General features: G+C 35.2%; 1 protein-coding gene and 1 long non-coding RNA gene across 2 annotated transcripts; one reads left to right on the top strand and one right to left on the bottom strand.

Annotated features, from left to right (window-relative positions):
• Positions 1-1,274: 1,274 nt before the first annotated feature.
• Positions 1,275-3,648, top strand: LOC126875048 (uncharacterized). Its single transcript, XR_007693230.1, has 2 exons — positions 1,275-2,150; positions 3,297-3,648. It is a non-coding gene; the product is annotated as an uncharacterized LOC126875048 (long non-coding RNA).
• A 10,090-nt stretch (positions 3,649-13,738) lies between these two features.
• On the bottom strand, positions 13,739-16,240 carry LOC126874993 (omega-amidase NIT2-like). The gene is made up of 6 exons (XM_050637600.1): positions 16,177-16,240; positions 15,943-16,089; positions 15,196-15,380; positions 14,714-14,882; positions 14,250-14,483; positions 13,739-14,098 (listed from the first exon to the last, which is right to left on the bottom strand). Exons 1-6 carry the CDS (start codon positions 16,220-16,222, stop codon positions 14,007-14,009), a joined length of 873 nt encoding a protein of 290 aa, XP_050493557.1. The 5' UTR covers positions 16,223-16,240; the 3' UTR covers positions 13,739-14,006.
• Between the last annotated feature and the right edge of the window lie 5,813 nt (positions 16,241-22,053).

Genomic DNA, 22,053 nt, shown 5'->3' on the forward strand with positions numbered 1-22,053 from the left:
GAAATGGACGTACATTTATAATGAGAATTCAGAAGCAAAAATATTTCATACAAAAATAAATATTCCCCATGTAAATAGGTGTAAATAGCTACGTTATGACTTTTATATGTATCTAACGTTTTTCCATGCAAGCTAACGTATATTTGCTTCTTCGCTTCTTCGCTTCTGAGTAGTAAAACCTGGCATTCATGCGGCTGATAGGTAGTTACGCGCTGACAACGAAAAACATAAAATGAATAAAAAGCATGAGCCATCCTATAAAAAAAATAAAGCTGCTTTTATCTTTCATTATATATTCGTCAGAATATTGTTAATAAATATTTAAGTTCAGATTTCAGCTTAAATAAATGCATAGGATTGGACATTTATTTATATATGTATCTGTGAACGCTTTTTGACATAACATTTTTATAACGACTAAAATGACATATTCCGATATTAAATTAATTTGATGAGAATAAAAACTGAATTTTTTAAACGAGATTTTGTATGAAGTTACATTTATTGGGAAAAATTCATTCTTTTATAATATGATAAAACGAGACTCATAGTCTGTATAAATCATTTCATGGAATATTATGTGTATGTACATGTGTTCTACGCTTTTATTATAAAAATGCTAAATGAACATAACGATCAAATGCATCGACAAATGCATTGAACATATCGATTGTTATTTTGAAAAATTGATTATCTTTTATTTGTTTCGAACTACAAATTGATTGAGACGAATCCCTTGCGAGCATGTAAATATAGCGTCGAATTAACAGGTCAATTACTTGAGGTTGGAACTGAAAGAAAGAGAAAGATGGAGGAGGTCTTGCCTTTGAATGCTGGACACTTCTAAAGCCCACAGTTCGCTGAAATTGCCAGAGAATTCAATTAAATGGCAAATTAAACCATTGAACTGAATCTGTTTCCAATCGTGAGCTTGGAGGTTCTACCCTTTGAATTTTTAAACCAGTCACCCTTCTTTTGTACGTATGGTAACGAATATAATTCATAAACTAATGAAGTGTGTAATTCAATTGAAAGCTCTTTTCACTGAATCCAGTTTAGACTAAGAAAAATGATATAATAACGAAATTATCAATTTACAATTTATAGAGCGTATACTTTATTCGAAAGTGAAGTTTATTACTGCAAATATTAGTTGGCTATTTATAGCCTGTTTGAAAAGGTGATTTAATTTCGATTGATTTTCGATAAGTTTTTGTTGGTTTACTCAGGTTAATTAATCTCCAATAAAATAGAAATACCAATCCGGTAGTATAATTGCTTTCTTGCTTATTACCTTTTTACTAATTAGCGATGCACGATTCCAGACCAGTAAATATTTTTCCATCGGGAGAAGTCAGGTCGAGAGATGCAAGATTTATACGCTCGTTCTGTCAGTTATCCCAGTGTCTGTTACGCGATAGAAAATGAACGAACTGAATAATAAATGCATTATCGGCATGAAGATTGCTTGATGTAGGCCACCGCTTTTTTTTCTATCCTTCCGATACCATTTTTCTTTTTTTTCTTTTTTTTTTCTTTTTTTCTTTTTTTTTCTTTTTTTTCTTTTTTTTTTTTTTTTTTTTTGCGAAACACTTTGCTAGTCGTGAGAAGCAGCAATTCGGTAATACGAGCGGTAATACGAGCGGTAATACGAGACAAAGCGATTCAGAACTCGAATTCATTTGTTGGAACGACGCCATGGGCAAAAGTAGATAATGGAAAACTTTCTTCCAAAGACCATTTGATAGCGCCGACGTAATCAAGAGTGTGACGATATTGCCAGAGACGTTTCTGCAAATAGAAGACTAACTTATTTACGAATTGCCGTAACACGATTGCCGCTGGTAGTATGGTTAGTAATCGCTTTATTGAATTTTCGCTTGATGTGACATCGTCGAGAGTTTCTAGCGAAATTCTTCTCCCTGTAAAACTATGTTTCTACAGCAATGGCTGTAATTTTCGAGTTACCGTTTGCGAAGAAATCTTTTTCTTTGTTACGTGTAATAGATTATTTTTAAGTTTTAAGTTTTAAATTACATTGGTAACCTTCTATAATTTATTACTCGAAGGTGGTAATTTTTTCTTAAATAGTTTGTTTTTCCTATAATTTATTATAATATATTTTACTACAGAATCCTCAAAAACATGATGTATGTATATATATCCTGAAATATTATCAGTCTATTGTCAAGTTATAGAACATTATGGAAATTGCCAATTAAAGTCATAAAAAACAAAAAATAAGGAAGTTCGTTAAAATATGTGATTTTCCAATCAAGATATAGAATTTATTCGAGTAATATAGATTACGGTAGAGATGGTGACGGTAACAATGAGTGGACTGATTCTTCGTGCGAAAACAAATTGGAAGCGCAGAGCGATGTATTGTTTCAGCGAATATCGATTTTAAAGCACGGTTTTAAAGTACGTGTGCGTTTGACTAGGTGTGTTAATTAATATTGCTGTCTGATTTTCGATATGTAAATACAATATCTACATATCTTTAAACTTATGATAATTGAACTAACAATTATTTTAAATTTAAATTAAACATGATAATTGAACTAACAATTTTTTTAAATTTAAATTAATATTTATCCTTTTAAATGCAACAATTTTTTTTAATAATAACTTCACGCGTAAGTCAGCTGCGCACATATTTGATCGTTCTTTAAAGCTTGAATCTCTGCGAAGAGAAAAAATCTTTCAACCAACAAGAACTGGTTCTACGTTTTCTATCCATTTCCTTCCAGATAAATCTCTCTATCTAAAATCCTTATTTCCGTATTTCCTTGAAAAGGTTAAAGTCGTTTTGTATAAAATCCAACGTAGAGAAGAAGGAAGATCCGCAAAAGATTCTTTCAGCTTTCCCTATGTTTGAGCTCGAATCAAAGCAATCCTATTCCCAATAGGGTGACTATGCGTTTAACTTCTCATAGAATCTCTCTGATTCCGTGTGATACCTTCGGTGTTTTTGAAGTATGTAATTGATGTCGTAACGTCGACGCTTTGCAGTGCGAATTCAATTTTGAGTTGCAATTTCCCTGTTTGCGTGGCAAAAGCATAAAATCGATAAACACGTTTTCTTTGCTGATGGCGCACTGTAAATATAAATATTTGAATAAATATCGCGAATTTCATGTTGCTAAAAGATTTATACTATTTATTCGTAAATAACTGTTGGATATGTTTAAGTTGAAACCACTGCATTAGGTCTTTTTTCTTGTTTAAAATTATTTGTATTGGTAAATTGAATGAAAGTTCTAACATGTAATTTGTTCTTCTTTTATAAATAGTTTACAGAGGATAAAGCGTGGGTAACTCACGACTGTCGCGATCATGACACTATACATACCTATGTATAGCACGTATACTAAGCTAACTAAAATAGCAAGTCAGAGAAATGGAAACTTAGGAAAATCTAAAGGAAGATAAAACGTTCGAGCCTTGCCAGGAATATAAGATGCTAAGTAATCTTCCTAAGTAATCTCCTCCAGCTTTTTCTAGTTTGATCAATAATTATTAGTACATGTTAGGAAAATAAATAGAATTTTTGTTCTCAAGCGAGGTATAATTTAAATTTTGTATGTACACAAAAATGTTAAATGTCTGTAATAAACATGGTATAATCAATTTTTTTACATAAAATTATATTGTATAGGCTATTGTTATTTAAACATTTTAAATTGGATGAAGGAAAAAAATGACGCAAATAAAACGTAGGACATTTTAATTAAAGAGATTAATATAGAGATTTATCTACTTAACTGTGATTAAATCATCTCCACTTAACGCTCTACCTCTTCTATTAATTATGCTTCGTTAAACTATGATTACAGAGGATGGGTTTTTTGATAAAATGACATTCTGACAAATATATATAGATCGATATATATATAGATATAGATAGACAAATATATAGATTCTTACAACAGTAGTTATGAATGAACAGTAGTTATTGTATCAATTCCGTTCTTCAGAAGCTTCATTTGTGAAAAGACAATTCGCCAGAATATGGATTCACTGTAGTTATAGCTATAGGATTTCAATCTAGTTGACAGACTTGCTTTACGTAGAGAATATCTGTCTCTTGTTCTACCTTATCGCGATTCTCTCCTCATCTTATACGCTTTGTCGAGCAAAGTAATATTGGCATATATCTCGGCTCTGGTTACAATCATTAGTTTCCGCCTAAACGGTTAGAATCACATAGCTCGCGCTCTACTCTCGTTTATTCAACATTCAGGCCATATGGTCGCATGCGACGAGTTTTATGTTAATTCCGACCGATTACAATACCTTTCTTTCGTTTACAAGGAACGACGAGACTGGCAGTTGCGTGATTTCCAATGCAAAGGCCGCGATATCTGCACGATAACCTAACCTCAACCGATTTTGTTGTACTATTCTTATGTGGACTTCGTTTGTACCACTTTCGTAACAAAAATAGAATACGTAGAACATAGCATTCCGTTATGCGATATTGTCGATTCCTAACATCCGAAAAATCAGAGATAATTTTTTCCCTACAGTTGTACATTTGTGTGAAAAATTACGAACGTAAAGTTGTTTGGTGCATGCACAGTCCTCCCCTCCCCTGCATTTGCGTGGACATGCTAGAAAGATTCACTTTTCCACGGTGAAACTGTATGAAATGTATTATAATTTCATTTTTACAAAGGTCGAACATCCTACTATGCATAAATTTAATATTAATATAAGCAGGTTTCGTGTTAAGTATTACATCTGACGTATAAGCACACGTGTGTACGAGCCTTGGTTTTAAATGTCTTATAGTAGACACCGAAAAGATTATTCAGTTGGATATCTGACTCAACATCAATATTTTACTAGGAGATAACATGTTAAGAACACGTTGGTGGATGGCATGGGAGATGATGAATGAAGACATACTTCTGTGAGATACATAAAATAGTAGTCAGAACGTATTTTGGCGCTTGGGGACAGCAACAGCTGGTGATACTGTCATACACCTCCATTTATAAACTTTCGAAAATCGATGTGACCTTCAAACTTTAGTGTATTCTGTTTCACAGCACAAAATGTTTCCGAAACGTACGTTTATTGTTACAATGAACTTGACTAATGGCTCTGAAATACTATCCTTGAAAAAACAATGGGGGAATTGGAGCAAAAAAAAGAAGGAAATAAACAAAGACCTTGTTGGTTCGTAAAAATAAAATATGCTACAGGAAAAACTTTTTCCAACGGATTGAGATGCGACGAGCTTTAAAAGCTATGACGCGAATCGAGCGTTTGTTTACAAGAGCGCATTTTCGGTGGATATATAGATATACATGTATATGTGACGAAATATACTAAAGCAATATTGACCCTTTGTCGCTGAAAGTATCAAACTACAAAACTTCCTTTCAAATTTTCAGAATAAGGAAATCAGGATCATGATAAATAATTGGAACATAATTAAAAATAATATATCTTCTCTATAAGATAATGAATACATTGGTTCATTTAATTTTTATGGATATTCAAACGCTTCTGTGAAATAAAACGTCAAGATTATAGAGTATAAAATTCATAGCTATGAAATAACTAAAACTCTGATGTATTATTAAAAATATACGTTAGGTTGTATGTAGTGATACATACAAAGATTACATGTACAAACCCATAATTAACACAATGCTACCGCAACCATTCTGCAATCTACCTTGCCCAAAACACTCTTCCAGTCACCTCCAAACTCTTCAATTCTCTCCACCTAATCACCCACAAACCATTCACAAACATGCAATTCTCGACAAAAGAAGAACTTATCGTCAGTTGTCCTTAACATCTCGTTCATTCATTTGGTCCCTATCCCCCTATTTCCTCCCACCGTGATGATCGCACTACATTTTTCCACATTTTCTACATTTTTCTCTATTCTATTCTCTGGATGACCTGAATTCTCGAGCAGTCGAGTGACGATTGATCTGTACAATTGATCGATTTCTTTTTACTACAGCCATGCAGAATATTTCGTCTTGGAAAAGAATGTTGTGATTTCGAATGCCTGGATCACATAAAGAACATTACCGGAAGTGGTAAAATTTATGTCCTTGATTATGATGAATCCTCCAGCTCCTCGACTCAGCGACAAACGCTACTCTGGGTGATGAGCGTAATGGTGCTATTGCGGCTAGTTTAATTTTTCAACAAGGATCCAGATGGCGCCGTTGACGGAATTCTTTCGCTATAAACGTCAACGATCAACATCAGCCATCAGGCAATTTCATATTTGTGACTTATTTCTTCTGTGTTATTTCTTCTAATTTTATTGTTAGTTCTTCAATTTGTATTCCAAAAGATTGAACTCTTTTTACGTGCGTGTGTGTTTTTCTTTTTTTTGTAGCTCGTCGAGTTGCAATTCTAATTTTTGCACTTCCTCCTTCATGTCCTCTATGTGTTTCTCGAACTCTTGTGTCGTCCTGTCTTTGTCGGAACATTCTACTTGAAGATCAGCGAGTTGATGCTCGGGATCGTAATTCAATTTTTGGTCGTTAGCAGTAATAAGCTCACGTAACTTCACTTTTGAACTTGATCTTGTTTGGTCTTGATTGTGTTTTCGTGGTGCTTGTGGTGTTCTAAAAGTAATCGTCACGTTACTTGCATTTTTAGTGCACATTGATACACTGCACTCTGCAGTTCTCCTATTTTCAAACTTGCTTCATTTAAGGTAACTTTATGAATTTCCGATTGATGCTTTAACATTTGATGTAAGCCTTCTATTGCTGTTTCACGTTCTTTCAACTGTTCATTAAATTCGTTGTTTAGCATATCCACTCGAGAAATTCCGAGTTCTTGAGCATCGTTTCTTCTTTTAGAAATTTGGCTTATTTTCTCTCGCCTGCTGCTACATGTTGCTGTCATTTTATCAACTTCTTTCTTCTTTTTTTTTCTTTTTTTTTTTTTCTTGAACTTAAAATCTTGATTTAAGGTTTGTGTTTCACTATATGATTTATTATTATTAACTAGTTCAACATTATTTTCAGTAGATTTTTTTTTCGCGTGATTTTTATACTTATTTAAATAGTTTTACACGAGCAAATGCATCGTACGTCAGATATACCATTTTTAATAAATTGTCGCCTTTACAACTCGAGTTACCTCTGAACGAGTCGCATGATTGATCAATAAGCCATGAGTAATTATGCAAATTCAGTTTTTTTTTCATCTATCTATCTGAATATTATAACAAAGACTTTACATTGAATATTTTATTAAAATTGTAAGTTTTTCATAAACGCTTCAAAATCCACAGTCTATTGATCAACTCCTCTATCCTTTCTCTTTCTCCTCACTAAAATAGATAAATTCCTAATGTAGTTTGTGGATAATATTTTTTTTTTTTTTTTTTTTTTTTTTTTCTAAAGCAAATCACATTTATCATCTGATATATTTTTTGAAATAATTTCTGTCTGTACATTTTCTTCTTTTCCCTTACTCCTCTTTCTCTTTCTAATGAATTCTTTTTATTCCGTAAAATAGTTTTTGTATATTCAATTTTGTTAAGTGCAATCCTTATTTCTGATAACTTACTTTTATTAGATAATTCTTGTGAATCTTCTACTACATCTTCCATATCATTTTGAGTGCGGCTTCTACCTTCAGTAAATTTAATATCTTGAACCGTATCATTAATTTCAATAGCTCTTTCGGTATCAAGTTTTTTTTTTTTTTTTTTTTATTTATTTGTTGAAATTACAATCAATTCTCGCGTTGGGAATTTTCAGTAATTTTTCTGGCGTGGCGCAGTGACATGGCTGTTTATTTACAATAAGTTAATACTTATTATAGATAGGTATAATTTATAAGTATTATAAGTTCGGTATCAAGTAAATCGCACTTATTATTTAATATACCTTTTGAATTGACTTCTGTCTCTGTAGTTTCTTCTTCTGTATCTTCTTCGAGTTTTCTTCGTTCTTCTAATCCACCCTTCTCATTTTCTAGGATCTTCCTTGTTGTTACGCCGCCTAAAACATCTGCACGCCAGCCCGCGCCAGCTCGCACCACCGGACAACAACCAGCCTGCGTAACGTCACTTCGACTCTCAATAAACCTAAGGACCCACCATAACTTTCACTTCCCTGTAGTGTTTCGCCATGTGTCTTCAATCCGTTTGTCTTGAAGAATTTCTAAAGCTTAAAAATATTCTCGAAACACAGTCGGTTTTTAGAGAGGTCCTTGGGTTTATTAGACGTACTTAAAACACGGAGAAAGCGGGTATGCACCCATTAGGAAAATCCGAATAGCCCTCTAATAAAACAAGCTATGTTTTCCTCACGCACACAGTCATCTATCCACCACGATGGTAGGAGACTTCCTACTCATCCCTTCGAGCAGTAGTGCAGGTCATGACCAATCGACACCGCGGTTCGTTACCCTCACTTTTCCTAACGAAAGTGGGGACAACGAATCCGCGTTCTTTAGGCACAGGGGCACACCCACACCGAACTTTTCTTCTGTATTAGAAAAAGAGCGACAGTCAGTCTAAAAACTAACGCCTAACGCGGCAGTCTGCACATAGCGCGAGAGTCGCATACTTTACGAAAATCTTTTGTCGGTTCTCGGTGTTGTCGAACATACATCTTCTCTCCTAAATATATTATAGTGCTAAGTACATTAATACATTAATCTCCATTATAAGAGCCCTGCTCTAGCGTACATATCTATCACATCTTCGTGCGACAAGTTGTTAACTATTTATTTCTCTACGTCAGTGTAATCTGTAAAGTGTTGGAAATATATAATTTATAATTCAGTGAATCACAGTGTTATACAAACTCAATCACCCCTATTATCTCAACGGAAATCAGGGGATCGATCAATTCGTGGTGTCGATTGATATAATCGTACGACCCCCGTTGACGTCTCTCCTCGCGGTTACGTCTCCCCGCAATTGGTCGGAATTTACACTTGTATTTTCATCTTCTTTAACTTCGACTTTATCCGATCTCCTAGGTCTGCCTCTATGTTTCGCTTCATCAGTTGCTATTACACCCGTTACTGCATTATCATTTTCTACAGATTTATACCTATCGCTATCACTAGCTGTGTTCGTTAAAAGAACTTGCCTTCGTTGACAAACTTATCAGTTGTTTCGTTTTCACTATCTGAAATTGATTTTTGTTTAACACCTCTTTTTTCTTCTTTGGCAAATTTATTTTCTACATTTTCCGATGCCTTTTGTTTATTAATTATTTCAGACTTGTCTTCGATTAATTTCGTCTTTAAAGCGCTTCGCAAAATTTTATTTGTGTTTGATTGTCTGGTTTGATTATAAACAATTTCTTCAAATTTTGGCGAAGTAGCAGGCTTTGCAGCAACATTATAACGACTGCTCCGTTTACTACTATCTAACATAGATGGAGATGGATTCTTGTCATCTTTATTCTCTAAAGACTTCTCTTGTGTATTAGCATCTAAATTTCTCGACATAAGATCTGCTGAAGTTTTTTATTCTGTAGTGTCACACGCATTTTTCGCTGTCATCATTTGGTCTTCTTCTATAAGCAAATGTTCATTATTGTAAGCATTATCTCTTGCTTTTTGTATGGATTCTAATGATATATTTTGTTCAACGTTGTCTATTGATTTTGTATCATTTTCAGCAGTTGATTTACTAACTGCTTCTAATTCCTTCGTTTCAATTTGGTTTTCTTTATTTGTATCGCCGTCCAAAATATTTCTCATTGAAATATTATCCTTCTTGTTATGATCTTTTTCTGCTTCTCCTAAACTTTTACTTTTTTTGTCGAACCGTTCTTGTAAATTTTGAGTATCTTGTGACGAAGATGGTGACAAATCATTATACAATACTGCAATATCTTCTTTCCTTCGTTTCACAGACTCTTTCTGGTATTCTGTTGAGCTATTGACATCAAACATTAAGTCTGTTTTAATGAAAATATAATCCTGTGAAGCGGTGTCAATTGATACTTTCTTTTCATAAGAATTTTCTACATTAGACTGCAATTCTTTTGAAAATTCTTTCAAAACCATTTCTTCATTTCCTACAGTAACGTCTGTTTTCTCCAAGCTTTTGTTCAAATTATTAGAAACTAAACTACCCTGATAACTCCGACTAGTCGCTGCTTTAATAGTCTCCTTTAACAGTTTTCTTAACTTGATTTCGTTCTGCTTCTGCATAGCGTCTAGTATGGCCCGAATACTTGGATCCACACCAGTAGCCATAGCCAAGCCGGTGAAAATTATCCTTTGTTCCGTGGTATATATAGGGTAAAACGAATGGTAGACCGCAGCATAGTGGTTTCCAACGATCCACACTTGTTCTAATTCCTCACTCAACGTCTTTCGTGTCCATTGACGTAGAAAAAAGTAAGTTATTGTAATATCGGAATATATTAAAGGTGTAATTTTGTCCGATTAATTATAATTTATTAATAATGGATTGAAAATACAGATATTACAGACAGAAAATACAGACAGAGAAACGATGTTTGATTAACAGGAAAACTAAATGCAACGCTCGTATTTACATCAAATAACTTGACAACTATTTGGTAACTCTCTCTCTCTCACTAGCAACTCTAACACTCGACAACACTCGCAACTCAATTCTAACGACTCTATGCTTCGACGTCTCGATCAACTCTGAACCTCGCCAATGCATTCCTGCTCGGTCCTGCACGCACACACACGCACACACACACGCACACGCACGCACGCACGCACACACGCATACACACACACACACGCATACACACACACACACACGCACACACACACGCGCGCGCGCGCGCGCACACACACACACACACACACTTTTCGGCTCACATACTCTGGCCTCTCGATTGCCACTCCTTGAAATATGAAACCGTACTTCTGTTTTGACGCTGCTTATCTTTTCTCGCGTCACTGTTACTAGGCGCTCTTGGATGTAAACAAACCACAAAAAGACGGCGTACACGGTGTTTTCTAATTTCAGCCGATCTCCAATCAAAGCTATTCTACGATATTACATTATCGTATAATAATAAGCTTTTAATCGTTTAATAATAACTCGTCAAGTAGAAATTCCACACGAAGCATTGTGAAGAATAATACTTGAAGAAGATCTATGTTCTTACGAGATTGGCTGTCTACAAGAACTTTGTTGGATAGATTGTATCGTTTGACGAAAATTTTATTGTTGAAAGTTAAGAAAGTTGGAAAGAAAACCCACGCTGTCTCGAAGATGTCTTGTTTTTCAGATGCTGTAAATTGACAAATAACTAGATATTAGTATTGACATTATTTGATGTCATATCTGACCTTAAAGTATAAATAAAATCAATCTAGGAATTAATGAAATTTCAAACATTTTTTCTAAGAAAACAGAAGTTTCGTTCCTCCTAATGAGTATCACATGATGCAATAGAAAAATAATTTGACATTGAAAATCGTGTCAAGATCAATTTCGAAGCTATAAAATCGTCTTAAAAAAACGCTGTGATAAAAAATTTTTTGACACCTTGTACAAAGGTGTATATCAACGTAAGTGTACCTGTATGTCTATATTCGAGATTATTTATCTATTCAAGATAGCAAAGTAAAAATACTATATAGAGGATTTAATTAATGTGTGGATCAACGTATGTATCACTATATGTAACAATAATATTGACTGTATATGTACGTGTGTAATAAAAGATTTCCGGTTTACAATGTTTACGATACTGATATAAAAATACCATATAGAGGATTTAATTAACGTGTATATCTACGTATATATCATTATATGTAACAGTAACATTATGTGCATATGCGTATAATATTGGTTAAATGTTAAATGTTAAATGTTAATATTGGTTAAATGCGTTAAAGTGAAATGTTATTTACCTATTCAAGATAGCAAAGTAAACATACCATATAGAGGATTTACTACTGTTAACACTCGGTATTCTCGTATTCAAAGTATTTAACCAAATAATTTGGGAATCCAGCGGACGAGCTTGTATTTAATATGATTATATTTAATATAACAACTTTACTCAATATACGCGTAGCATTTTAAATGTCATGAGGGTTGCAGCGGACTCAATTTTAATGTACCTCGATATCTTAGCTTCTTATAATATCCTAATAAAATGTTATTTATCGATTACAATTGTCCTGTCGTATTTTATAGTGTTTGCTTTATAAATGTGAACTTTATTCAAAAAGAGTTCATCGATGATTATCCATTACAGGTTGTTAATAAACCTGAATTATGCACAAAGGAATTGCCGTTAATAACTTAAGATTCTCTGCCCGTCGTACAGGGTACATATAGTAATTATTCTCGACGATCGTAACGTTTAAGTCCAATTCGAGCTTATAGTCCCATGCGAGTTAAACAACGACAATAGTTTGAATTTCTATTTGTTCGTTTGTCGTCTGTTTATACCCGGAGCACCTGCTGTAAACCAATACAAAATTTATTAGATCTATAAATAACACATATAAAACTTATTAATTTATAATTAATATAAAATAGGAGAGCACGAAACTTCCTATTTTATGGATATGTTAAATCTTTGTAAAAAATACCATATCATTAGTATCATTTTAATCGTTCTAAAGGATTTAGCCGCATAAAGCTGTGACCCTTGGAAGAATCGATGTTCACGCGTGACAAATTGAAATTGTGCGAAGGTTCCGGTACGAACATCACAAGCCGAACATCGATACCAGGGGCACAGGCACATGTTCTGGGTTCATTATATATTTATAAAGGGCTGACGATTCAGTGGATGGTCCGGGTAAATTTAAATTGTAAATGAACGCATTGCTGGTTTCAAGTAAAAGCCTGGATAAGAGCGGATATGGTATGAGAGTCTGTCGTGGAAAGGGGAACAGGCCGCTTTTATTTGTAAAGTTTGAATCTCCTCGATATTGAAGATGTTGAAGCTGCAAGTATGTATTTCATTTTAATCCATTCGAGACCGAGATTTAATTGTAAAACGATACCTAGGTGTCGGTACGATCTGAATGTTTAGTTAGAATGATTCTGTGTTTTACTCTCTCCAGGGTATCCTTTTCATACTTTGATTTTAAATCGATGACAATCTTAAATAGTATGCCTCATATTTTTAAAATATAAAATTATATACTATGTTATTCTATAATGTATTATGTACAGTTATATATATATATATATATATATATATATATATATTATATTATATTATATTATATTATTTATTATATATATATTATATTATTATATATATATAATAATTCTATATTGAAAAAAATATGAAATTAACATGATATATACATTACTACATAAGTTATATATAAAATATGTATATTATACCCTTGCCTACTGACTGATATGAATTTCTTTCGGTCTCGAATGCGTTAAAAGAGAGCGCAAAGAAGTCGAAATTACTTATTGTAATTAGTAAAACGACCTGAGAGGCAGACAGATACAAGAAAGAAGGAATATTATATTAGCGGCATTATCATGTTTTTGCTCTCTTTAAGTCTTTCATCGAGACAGACAATCTACAGGTATTAATCGACCAATTTCTCCAAGCTGATAACTTCGAATTGATGTTTATATATAAGAAGTGTTATGTGTTAATCTGTCTAAATGTTTAAAAGGTGTTATAAATTAAATGTTGTTAAACGATACGTAATTGCCTTTTGATCGTAAATTTTACTATCAAGGGGTCTTTTATGTATGCGTAATCATTGTGAATTATAACAATTTATGTGATCGATATTAAAGGTGTTTAAAAGCATATTATTATTATATATTATTATTCTATTCTCCTATATTATTATCCTATATTATTATAGCATTCCTATATTATTATAATATCCAATTACATGTTGATACACAAGATATACAGATTATTATTTATAACGTTTTGGTTTTCTTAATTGAGTCATTCATTTAGTACAAATGATAAGAAATTAGTAATAATTCACAAAAAAAGGATATTGTAGTAGAAATATTATAAAAAAACATTTTCTGTTTTAGTGTAGAGTTACTCCTTCTTACAGACAGTGTCGTACAAATCTGTACGTCTCTGAGAAAATGTAGGTATCTGAGCCCTTACTTCCTCAACAACTTTTAGATCTGTTAGAAAAAAGAAACATACGAAGTAATAAGTAATGCTTACTAATAAATTCAACAAATACAGAGGAAGATGGCTAAATCGATAAATTAACGAGACTAAAAATTAATTACATCATGGATCTCTCGCTTTTAATTTTAAGCTGTAAATTACCGATATCGGTGACTGCCATATTCTCTTGAGTTTCCAAATCGTAAAGAATCTCTCCCCAGGGATTGGTCAACTGTGTATGCCCCCATGCGACGTAACTTGCTGAAGGAACACGAGCCGGTGATATGCAAGCAACGTATAATTGATTATCATTCGCTCTGGAACGCTGAAGTAATGACCAGTGCAGTGGTCCAGTGGTCATATTGAATGCCGCTGGATATATCAGCATTTGGCAACCTAACCCAGAGAAGCAGGAAATATGAAGCCACCGAATACCAATTAACTTCGTAGTTGCACGGTTCACATTCCATCATTTCTGAATATGCGAGGACAGTCCTCTTATTGTGCTTTTAATTCTTTTATTTGTTTCATTTTCAGCAAATATACTGGTTTTTTAAATTAAGCTTCTTTTTATACAGATATTTAATTTTTTGCTAGTTAAGTATTGATCGATTAAGTTACTGTACCTTTGTTCCGATAAATGCGTGCCATTTCCTCGAATCTAATATCATAGCATATGCCAATACCTATTTTGCAGCCCTTCACATCGAACGTCGTTAGGGAGTTACCAGGACTGAGTGAATCACTCTCTCGAAAAGTAATCTTATTAGGAATGTCGATGTCGAATAGATGTACCTAATAACATAAAAATGTAGTCGCTAATTCTATTGCTGCAACTTTTGTAATTTAATATCAAAGTTACCAACTCCTAAACTTTAATTATTTTTTATTTAATAACTGACAGCGTTTTTATCACTTTCTTTTATTAAAAAATCTTATCATTTAATAATGTTTAAAAAGGAGAAAAAATAAGTATTTTCGTATGTGAAAAATTTATATTACACATTACAACAAAAATGGGCGTTTTCCGTATCATAACGTATTTTATAGTCACTTTCTTCACCCCAATATTTTCAAATTCAAAGCCATAAAGGAATATATTACTTACCTTTCGGTGTTTTGCTATCAAAGTTCCATCGGGACCCCAAATAGTACAGGTATTGTACAATTTATCGCCCTCTATTTCAGGCATCGTACCACCAACTACATAGATGTTGTTTTCTTTAGCTGCATTCGATAAAGCAACGCTCGTTTCACCATCAGGAATACTCTCGGCGTATTTTGGAAAGTACTCTGCATTGCAATATTTCAATTAATGAAAAATAACTGTCTTTTGTTCCAACCATAAATTAAATTGAAATTTTTGTCAGTTTTTTATTTTTTAAATTATTAAAATAACTAAGTTTTATATTTCGACTTAATTAAATATGCAATTACTTAGCTAATAGTGTATATAATAAATTGTTTCTACAGGTTCAAAATGAAAAATGAATATTTGGAAATATTTAATTACGACAATGCTATTTGTGTTAGCATCAGTGGCTTGTTACTCAACGACTTTGCTAGTACTTTTTGAAACATAAAGTTAGTTTTCAATTAACACTTATACTAGAGGCGGAATTATAAATGCAAAATAATTGATAATACCAATTTATAAGTACCTAATTATTAGTATCTTAAAAAATATATTTATACAAAAATCACGATAATCATGAAAATGGGGAAATCCTATATTCTCGACTCAATTCACAATCTTTATGGAAGTATAAACGGTAAGGTAATTTGTCTACTTTTACTTTTTTCTATATAGTTGTTACACACATGGTAAATTATTGAAAAAAAAACAAATTATTACGTATTCCATATGGTGAATTAAAGCATTCAGGAAGAGCTATAATATCAGCATTGTGCTCTTTTGCGCTAGAAATGTAGGAAACTGCCCGCTCTACATTTTTGCGTTTTACTTCATTTACTTCAAGTTGTACCAACGCCAAGCGAAATGCTAAAATGTTGGAAAAGTTAAATACATTCGGTTATATATTACCCATACTTTTTATCTATAAATACTTTTTACATAGTGAATACTTACTCGACATCGTTCGCACTACTTGTTTAGCGATGTTTGTAAGTATCATAATGTTGAGGTTATGTATGGTACTGAGTTCGCTGTGGAGTGCCGAAGCGTGCAGACGTGTCTCTAGTGCCCAGCGTAGTTCGAAAACAACACGTGTTGCCCAACTGTCGAAAGAGAACGCAGCTAAGTGTCCCTTACCCTCTAGGGAGAAGAAAATCCCACGCACCTAACCCCAACCCGAATACTAGCCTCACAGCCTCACGACTAGTTGTTCATTCCGAATTAACTAGCTCGATGATGGCCCAGCAACCGCGACCAGGCTCTCCGGAGCAGACTCGCAGCTACCCCGCGCTACCCCCCCACCCCCGTGGCAGAAGTGTAGCAGAACTCTCCGCACTAACGACGCTAACACTACAAAGAAAAGGAAAATTGAACCAGCAACGCAAATAAACACACACAACAGGTTCGCCGTACTGGAATCCTCAAACGACGCCATGGAAATCGCAGAACCGCCACCAAACCAACATTCACAGAGAATCCCCCCTCCCCCACCAATATTTGTAGACGACGTCATTGACATACAGACAATGACCAAGTCCCTAGAGAGAGATATCAGCAAGGAGGAATATAACCTTAAGATAAGCAACAACAAGGTGAAAATACTACCGACGAACCCAGAAGCTTACAGAAAACTCACCAAGACACTCAGGACCCTGAACGCCAACTTCCACACCTACCAACTCAAACAGGAAAGGCCTTTCCGGGTGGTCCTACGAAACATACACCACTCAGCAGACATAGACGAACTAAAATACGAACTCTCAAAACTTGGCCACGAAGTCATCAACGTAAGTAACATAAGGCATAGAGTCTCGAAAGATCCGTTATCCTTATTCTTCCTAGACATTAAACAAAAACCGAATAATAAGGAAATATACAGCGTCAGTCGCCTAATGAACGCGATAGTAAAGATCGAGCCACCGCTCGTGAAAAAAGAAATAGTGCAGTGCAAAAGGTGCCAAAGGTACGGTCATACGCAGAAATACTGCAACCATACCTTCCGCTGCGTTAAATGCGCAGGCTCTCACTCCACTGACCAGTGCGCCAAATCACCGGAAACCCCAGCGAAATGCATCCACTGCCAAGGGGACCACCCTGCCAACTACAAAGGCTGCCCAGCATATAAAACACTATACACGAACAGGTACCCTAAGCTCAGAGCAAAAGAGGTATCCAACCAAACAACCAGCCCGCCGAAATTCTCGACTACCCCAACCCCCTCAACCAACCAAACACCCAGTCCTACCAATTTCATCTCCACCTCAACCTCCTATGCCCAAGCATTACAAGGCATCCAAAATAACCCGAACAGCCAAAGGAACCTTCCCCAAAACAGTGTCCCCAACCCACCAAACGCAGACAACTCCTCAAGGCTCGAAAAGCTAATAGAGAAACAATCGGAGCAAATAAATCACTTGCTATCGCTACTAACACTCATCGTGGAAAAATTAGCACGCCCCGACTCAAAATAAAACCAAGGCGCATAGCTCTCTGGAACGCCAACGGTCTAGCGCAACACAAACGTGAACTAGAACTCTTCTTAAAACACCAGCAAATCGACGTAATGCTCGTATCGGAAACCCACTTCACCGACAAGAGCTACCTGAAAATAAATGGTTACAAATTCTACCATACTCAACACCCCAGCGGAAAGGCCCACGGTGGCACCGGAATAATAATCAAAGCAAGTATTAAGCACTACGAACTCCCACCATTCCAGAAAGACTACCTCCAAGCAACAAACGTAGCAATAGAAGACTGTCATGGCTCAATCACCACCTCAGCAGTATACTGCCCTCCCAGACACTCCATCGCCAAAGAAGACTTTGATAACTTCCTGGACACCCTGGGCAACAGATTCATAGTTGGAGGAGACTATAACGCCAAGCACATCCAATGGGGCAGCAGACTGGTTACAGCAAGAGGCAAAAACCTCTTAAACAGCATAATAAACAACAACCTCAACTACCTCACCACATACGAACCCACATACTGGCCCACTGACACCAACAAAATACCCGACCTTCTCGACTTCTTCATAGCTAAAAATATCCCATCAAGACACGTCCAGATCAACTCCTCGGCTGATCTCTCCTCTGATCATTCTCCCGTGATAGCAACAGTCAGTTCAACAATCATCGAGAATACACCTAATGGCTCCATTCACAACCAACACACCAACTGGCAGCTCTTCAGAGAAGTCTTTACTCACTCAACCTCAGCCTTCACCCCACTAAAAACAAAGGAAGATATCGAAGCAGCCACGGAATACTTAAACACGAGCATAATAAACGCAATCCGCCTCTCCACACCGACAAAGCCAACCAACAGCAAACAAGAATATCCACAATTCATATTAAAAAAAATAGCAGAAAAACGTAGACTAAGAAGAGTATGGCAGACCCACAGAACACCGGAGGACAAACGAAAACTTAACAACGCAACTAGAAAGCTAACCAGAACCTTAACAAACTATAAAAACGACTGCTTCCATAAATACCTCGCCAGCTTATCGCCCACAGCCGACACCAACTACTCACTATGGAAGGCCTCCAGGAAACTCACACGCCCCCCACAAATAATCCCACCTATCCGCCGTCCGCAAGGTGGATGGGCGCGAAGCCCTATCGAAAAAGCCGACCTGTTTGCAAAACACTTGACAAAAGTATTCAAACCCCATTCCCCCCAAGCCGCCGCGGACGTTACTGAATACCTACACACCCCCTTCCAAATGTCCCCTCCTATCGAACCCTTCTCCTCTGCTGAGACTATAGAAACAATCAGTCGCCTAAACCCCAAGAAAGCAGCAGGACACGACCTAATAGGCAATAGAGCAATCAAGGAACTTCCCACAAAAGGGATAGCACTCATCACATCGATTTTTAATGCTATCCTTCGCCTGGAACACTATCCTAAGGCTTGGAAAATCTCATTGATTACCCTCATCCCTAAACCCGGTAAACCGATACACGAAACCTGCTCCTATCGCCCAATCAGTCTTTTACCTACCCTGTCCAAACTATTCGAGAAGATGCTCACGAACCGACTCCTTCCAATCCTAGAGAACTTGAAAACACTCCCAGATCACCAATTCGGCTTCCGAAAACATCATTCTACAGTAGAGCAAATCCACCGCTTAACTCATACGATCAGCCAAACACTTGAAAAGAAAGAATATTGCTCAGCGGTTTTCCTAGACATCCAACAGGCATTCGATAAAGTATGGCATGAAGGGCTACTATACAAACTTAAAAAGATCCTACCCCACCCCTACTTCTCCATCCTAAAATCATACCTAACCAATAGACAATTCATGGTTAAATACCTAGACGCCACTTCCGCAACATTCCCAATAGAAGCCGGCATACCCCAAGGTAGTGTCCTCGGTCCCCTACTGTACTCCATCTACACTGCCGACCTACCTATATCAGACGATATAACAATAGCGACATTTGCAGACGACACAGCGCTATTAGCTTCCCACGCAGACCCGGTAATAGCCTCATCCACTCTCCAGCGAAGTCTCGACTCCATGGAAAAGTGGTTTCACAAATGGGGCTTCAAAGTCAACGAAAAGAAATCCTCACATGTAACCTTCACGCTCCGAAAACAAACCTGCCCCCAGGTCACCATCAACAATGCAACAGTTCCTAGCAGGGACACAGTCCGATACCTGGGCATGACCCTGGACAGGAGACTAACGTGGAAGACACACATCACAGATAAAAGGAAGCAACTAAAGGACAAACTAAAAAAACTCTATTGGCTCACGGGCCGACGCTCCAAACTAAATTTACAGAATAAAATTACCCTTTACAAGACCGTAATAAAACCTGTCTGGACCTACGGAATCCAACTATGGGGAACAGCAAGTAACTCCAACATCGAAATACTGCAACGCTTCCAATCGAAAACGCTAAGATCCCTAATTGACGCACCTTGGTATGTAACCAATGAAACAATACACCGCGACCTCAAGATACCCACCGTCAAAGAGGAAATAGCAAAATATAGCAACAGATACAGCAAAAGAATCAACAAACACCGAAACCCCCTAATCACTGGACTACTCGATACGACGGACCAGATTCGCAGGCTGAAGAGGCACTACCCGCTAGACCTAAACGTTAGATTCATTTAATTATCCAAATCAAGCATATGCACTTACTTATAATACTTATTGATCATAAATTATAACTATCTATAATAAGTATTAACTTATTGTAAATAAACAGCCATGTCACTGCGCCACGCCAGAAAAATTATTGAAAATTCTCAACGCGAGAATTGATTGTAATTTCAACAAATAAATAAAAAAAAAAAAAAAAAAAAAAAAAAAAAATGTATGGTACTACTCAATATCAACATTACGTAAGCAATACGCAGGGATTTTTAATAATTCTTGGTAAAGTTTAGGACATTAATTTTGATGTAATTGTAAACATTATTTGTTCACAATTTGTTCATTTACTTTGCAACAAAAAGAACGCATCTGCAAGCGTGTTAATCGGATAACGACGAACTTCATTTCGCAAACACCGACACGTGAAACATTTTGAAGTTACGTGGACGCGAGAGTAATTGGTTCCCTTAAATTACTCAATTTCCATTTCTTTCGCCATGTATATTCGAGTATTGCATTTGAATTGCAGAGCAGTCGAAAGTAGAGGAGCACCTCGCCGATATATAGACAGGAACATGAATTTTTTTTCATAGGGCGAATATTTTTTCCATTGAATTATTAAACCGAGTCAAATTTTCAAACTCAACCACTTAATTTAATCGTTTTACATAAAACATTTCAATCTTTTTTCTTCTAAATACTTTACCTATATTTCATCTGGCTGAATATTCCATATTTTTAAAGCTTGTTGATAATTACAAATACGTAATTATCATTCTGAAGCTAGAAATTTGAAATAAAATTGCTCTGCACTTAAGGAAATAATTCAACGTTTTATGTATAGCTGTTAAAATGATATAATAAGTTTCAGTAAAATAGCTTCACTAAAATTTGTGGTTTTTTTCCTTTTCTATTTCTTTTTTTTTTTTTTGGTTTTATGTGTTCAAGGGCGAACGTTCCCTCTCATTTCTTGTATTTTTATGAGGAATTTAGCCTTTTTACACCACGAGAGCCTCAACGTTTTCATTTTCACGCCTTCGCTACGCTCGTTAAACACGTTCTAATGAGATCATGTGCTGATATTGCGAGTTTTATTATTTTCGCACAATAATTTATCATTTTAGATTTCAAATATTACATTCATACATTTTTTGTTGTAAATTTCTTCCTCTATTTAAACAATTTACCATTGTTGCTACAATAAATCAATTAATTAAATTAATTGATCAGTTTAAACTTAAAATATCATTTCATAAGTTTTCGTCACTTGAATCTAAAAACAACAGAAAACGGATCATATTCAACGATCACAAAACGATAATAGGACATTGTGTTTCTTCTGAAGGGCATGAAATTGTCAGGAGATTATGCCATAAATGAAATTGGAAGCTGGCTGGTCAAAGGGATTAAACTCGGTTAAACTCAATTGTGCTATATTGCACAAAGACTTGAGAACTGCTACCAAATATCTACTAGCTTAAAGGTGTGCTGATTACACCTTACAAATTGTAATTATATTTCAAATACAATCTCCTAAGTAATAAGTAAATTAAATTAATACTTTACCTAGAATCTGTGATACATTAATATAACAAAAATACATTTCTTAAATTATTCATTAATTTGCAATGTAATTAGAATATTATCTTTATTTTCTGGTGTCTTTATTATTCTTAAAAGATACGCTGCTTGTTTGCAAATTTAACACT

Source organism: Bombus huntii, chromosome 17, assembly GCF_024542735.1.
Source record: "Bombus huntii isolate Logan2020A chromosome 17, iyBomHunt1.1, whole genome shotgun sequence".
NCBI classification, from domain to species: Eukaryota; Metazoa; Arthropoda; class Insecta; order Hymenoptera; family Apidae; genus Bombus; species Bombus huntii.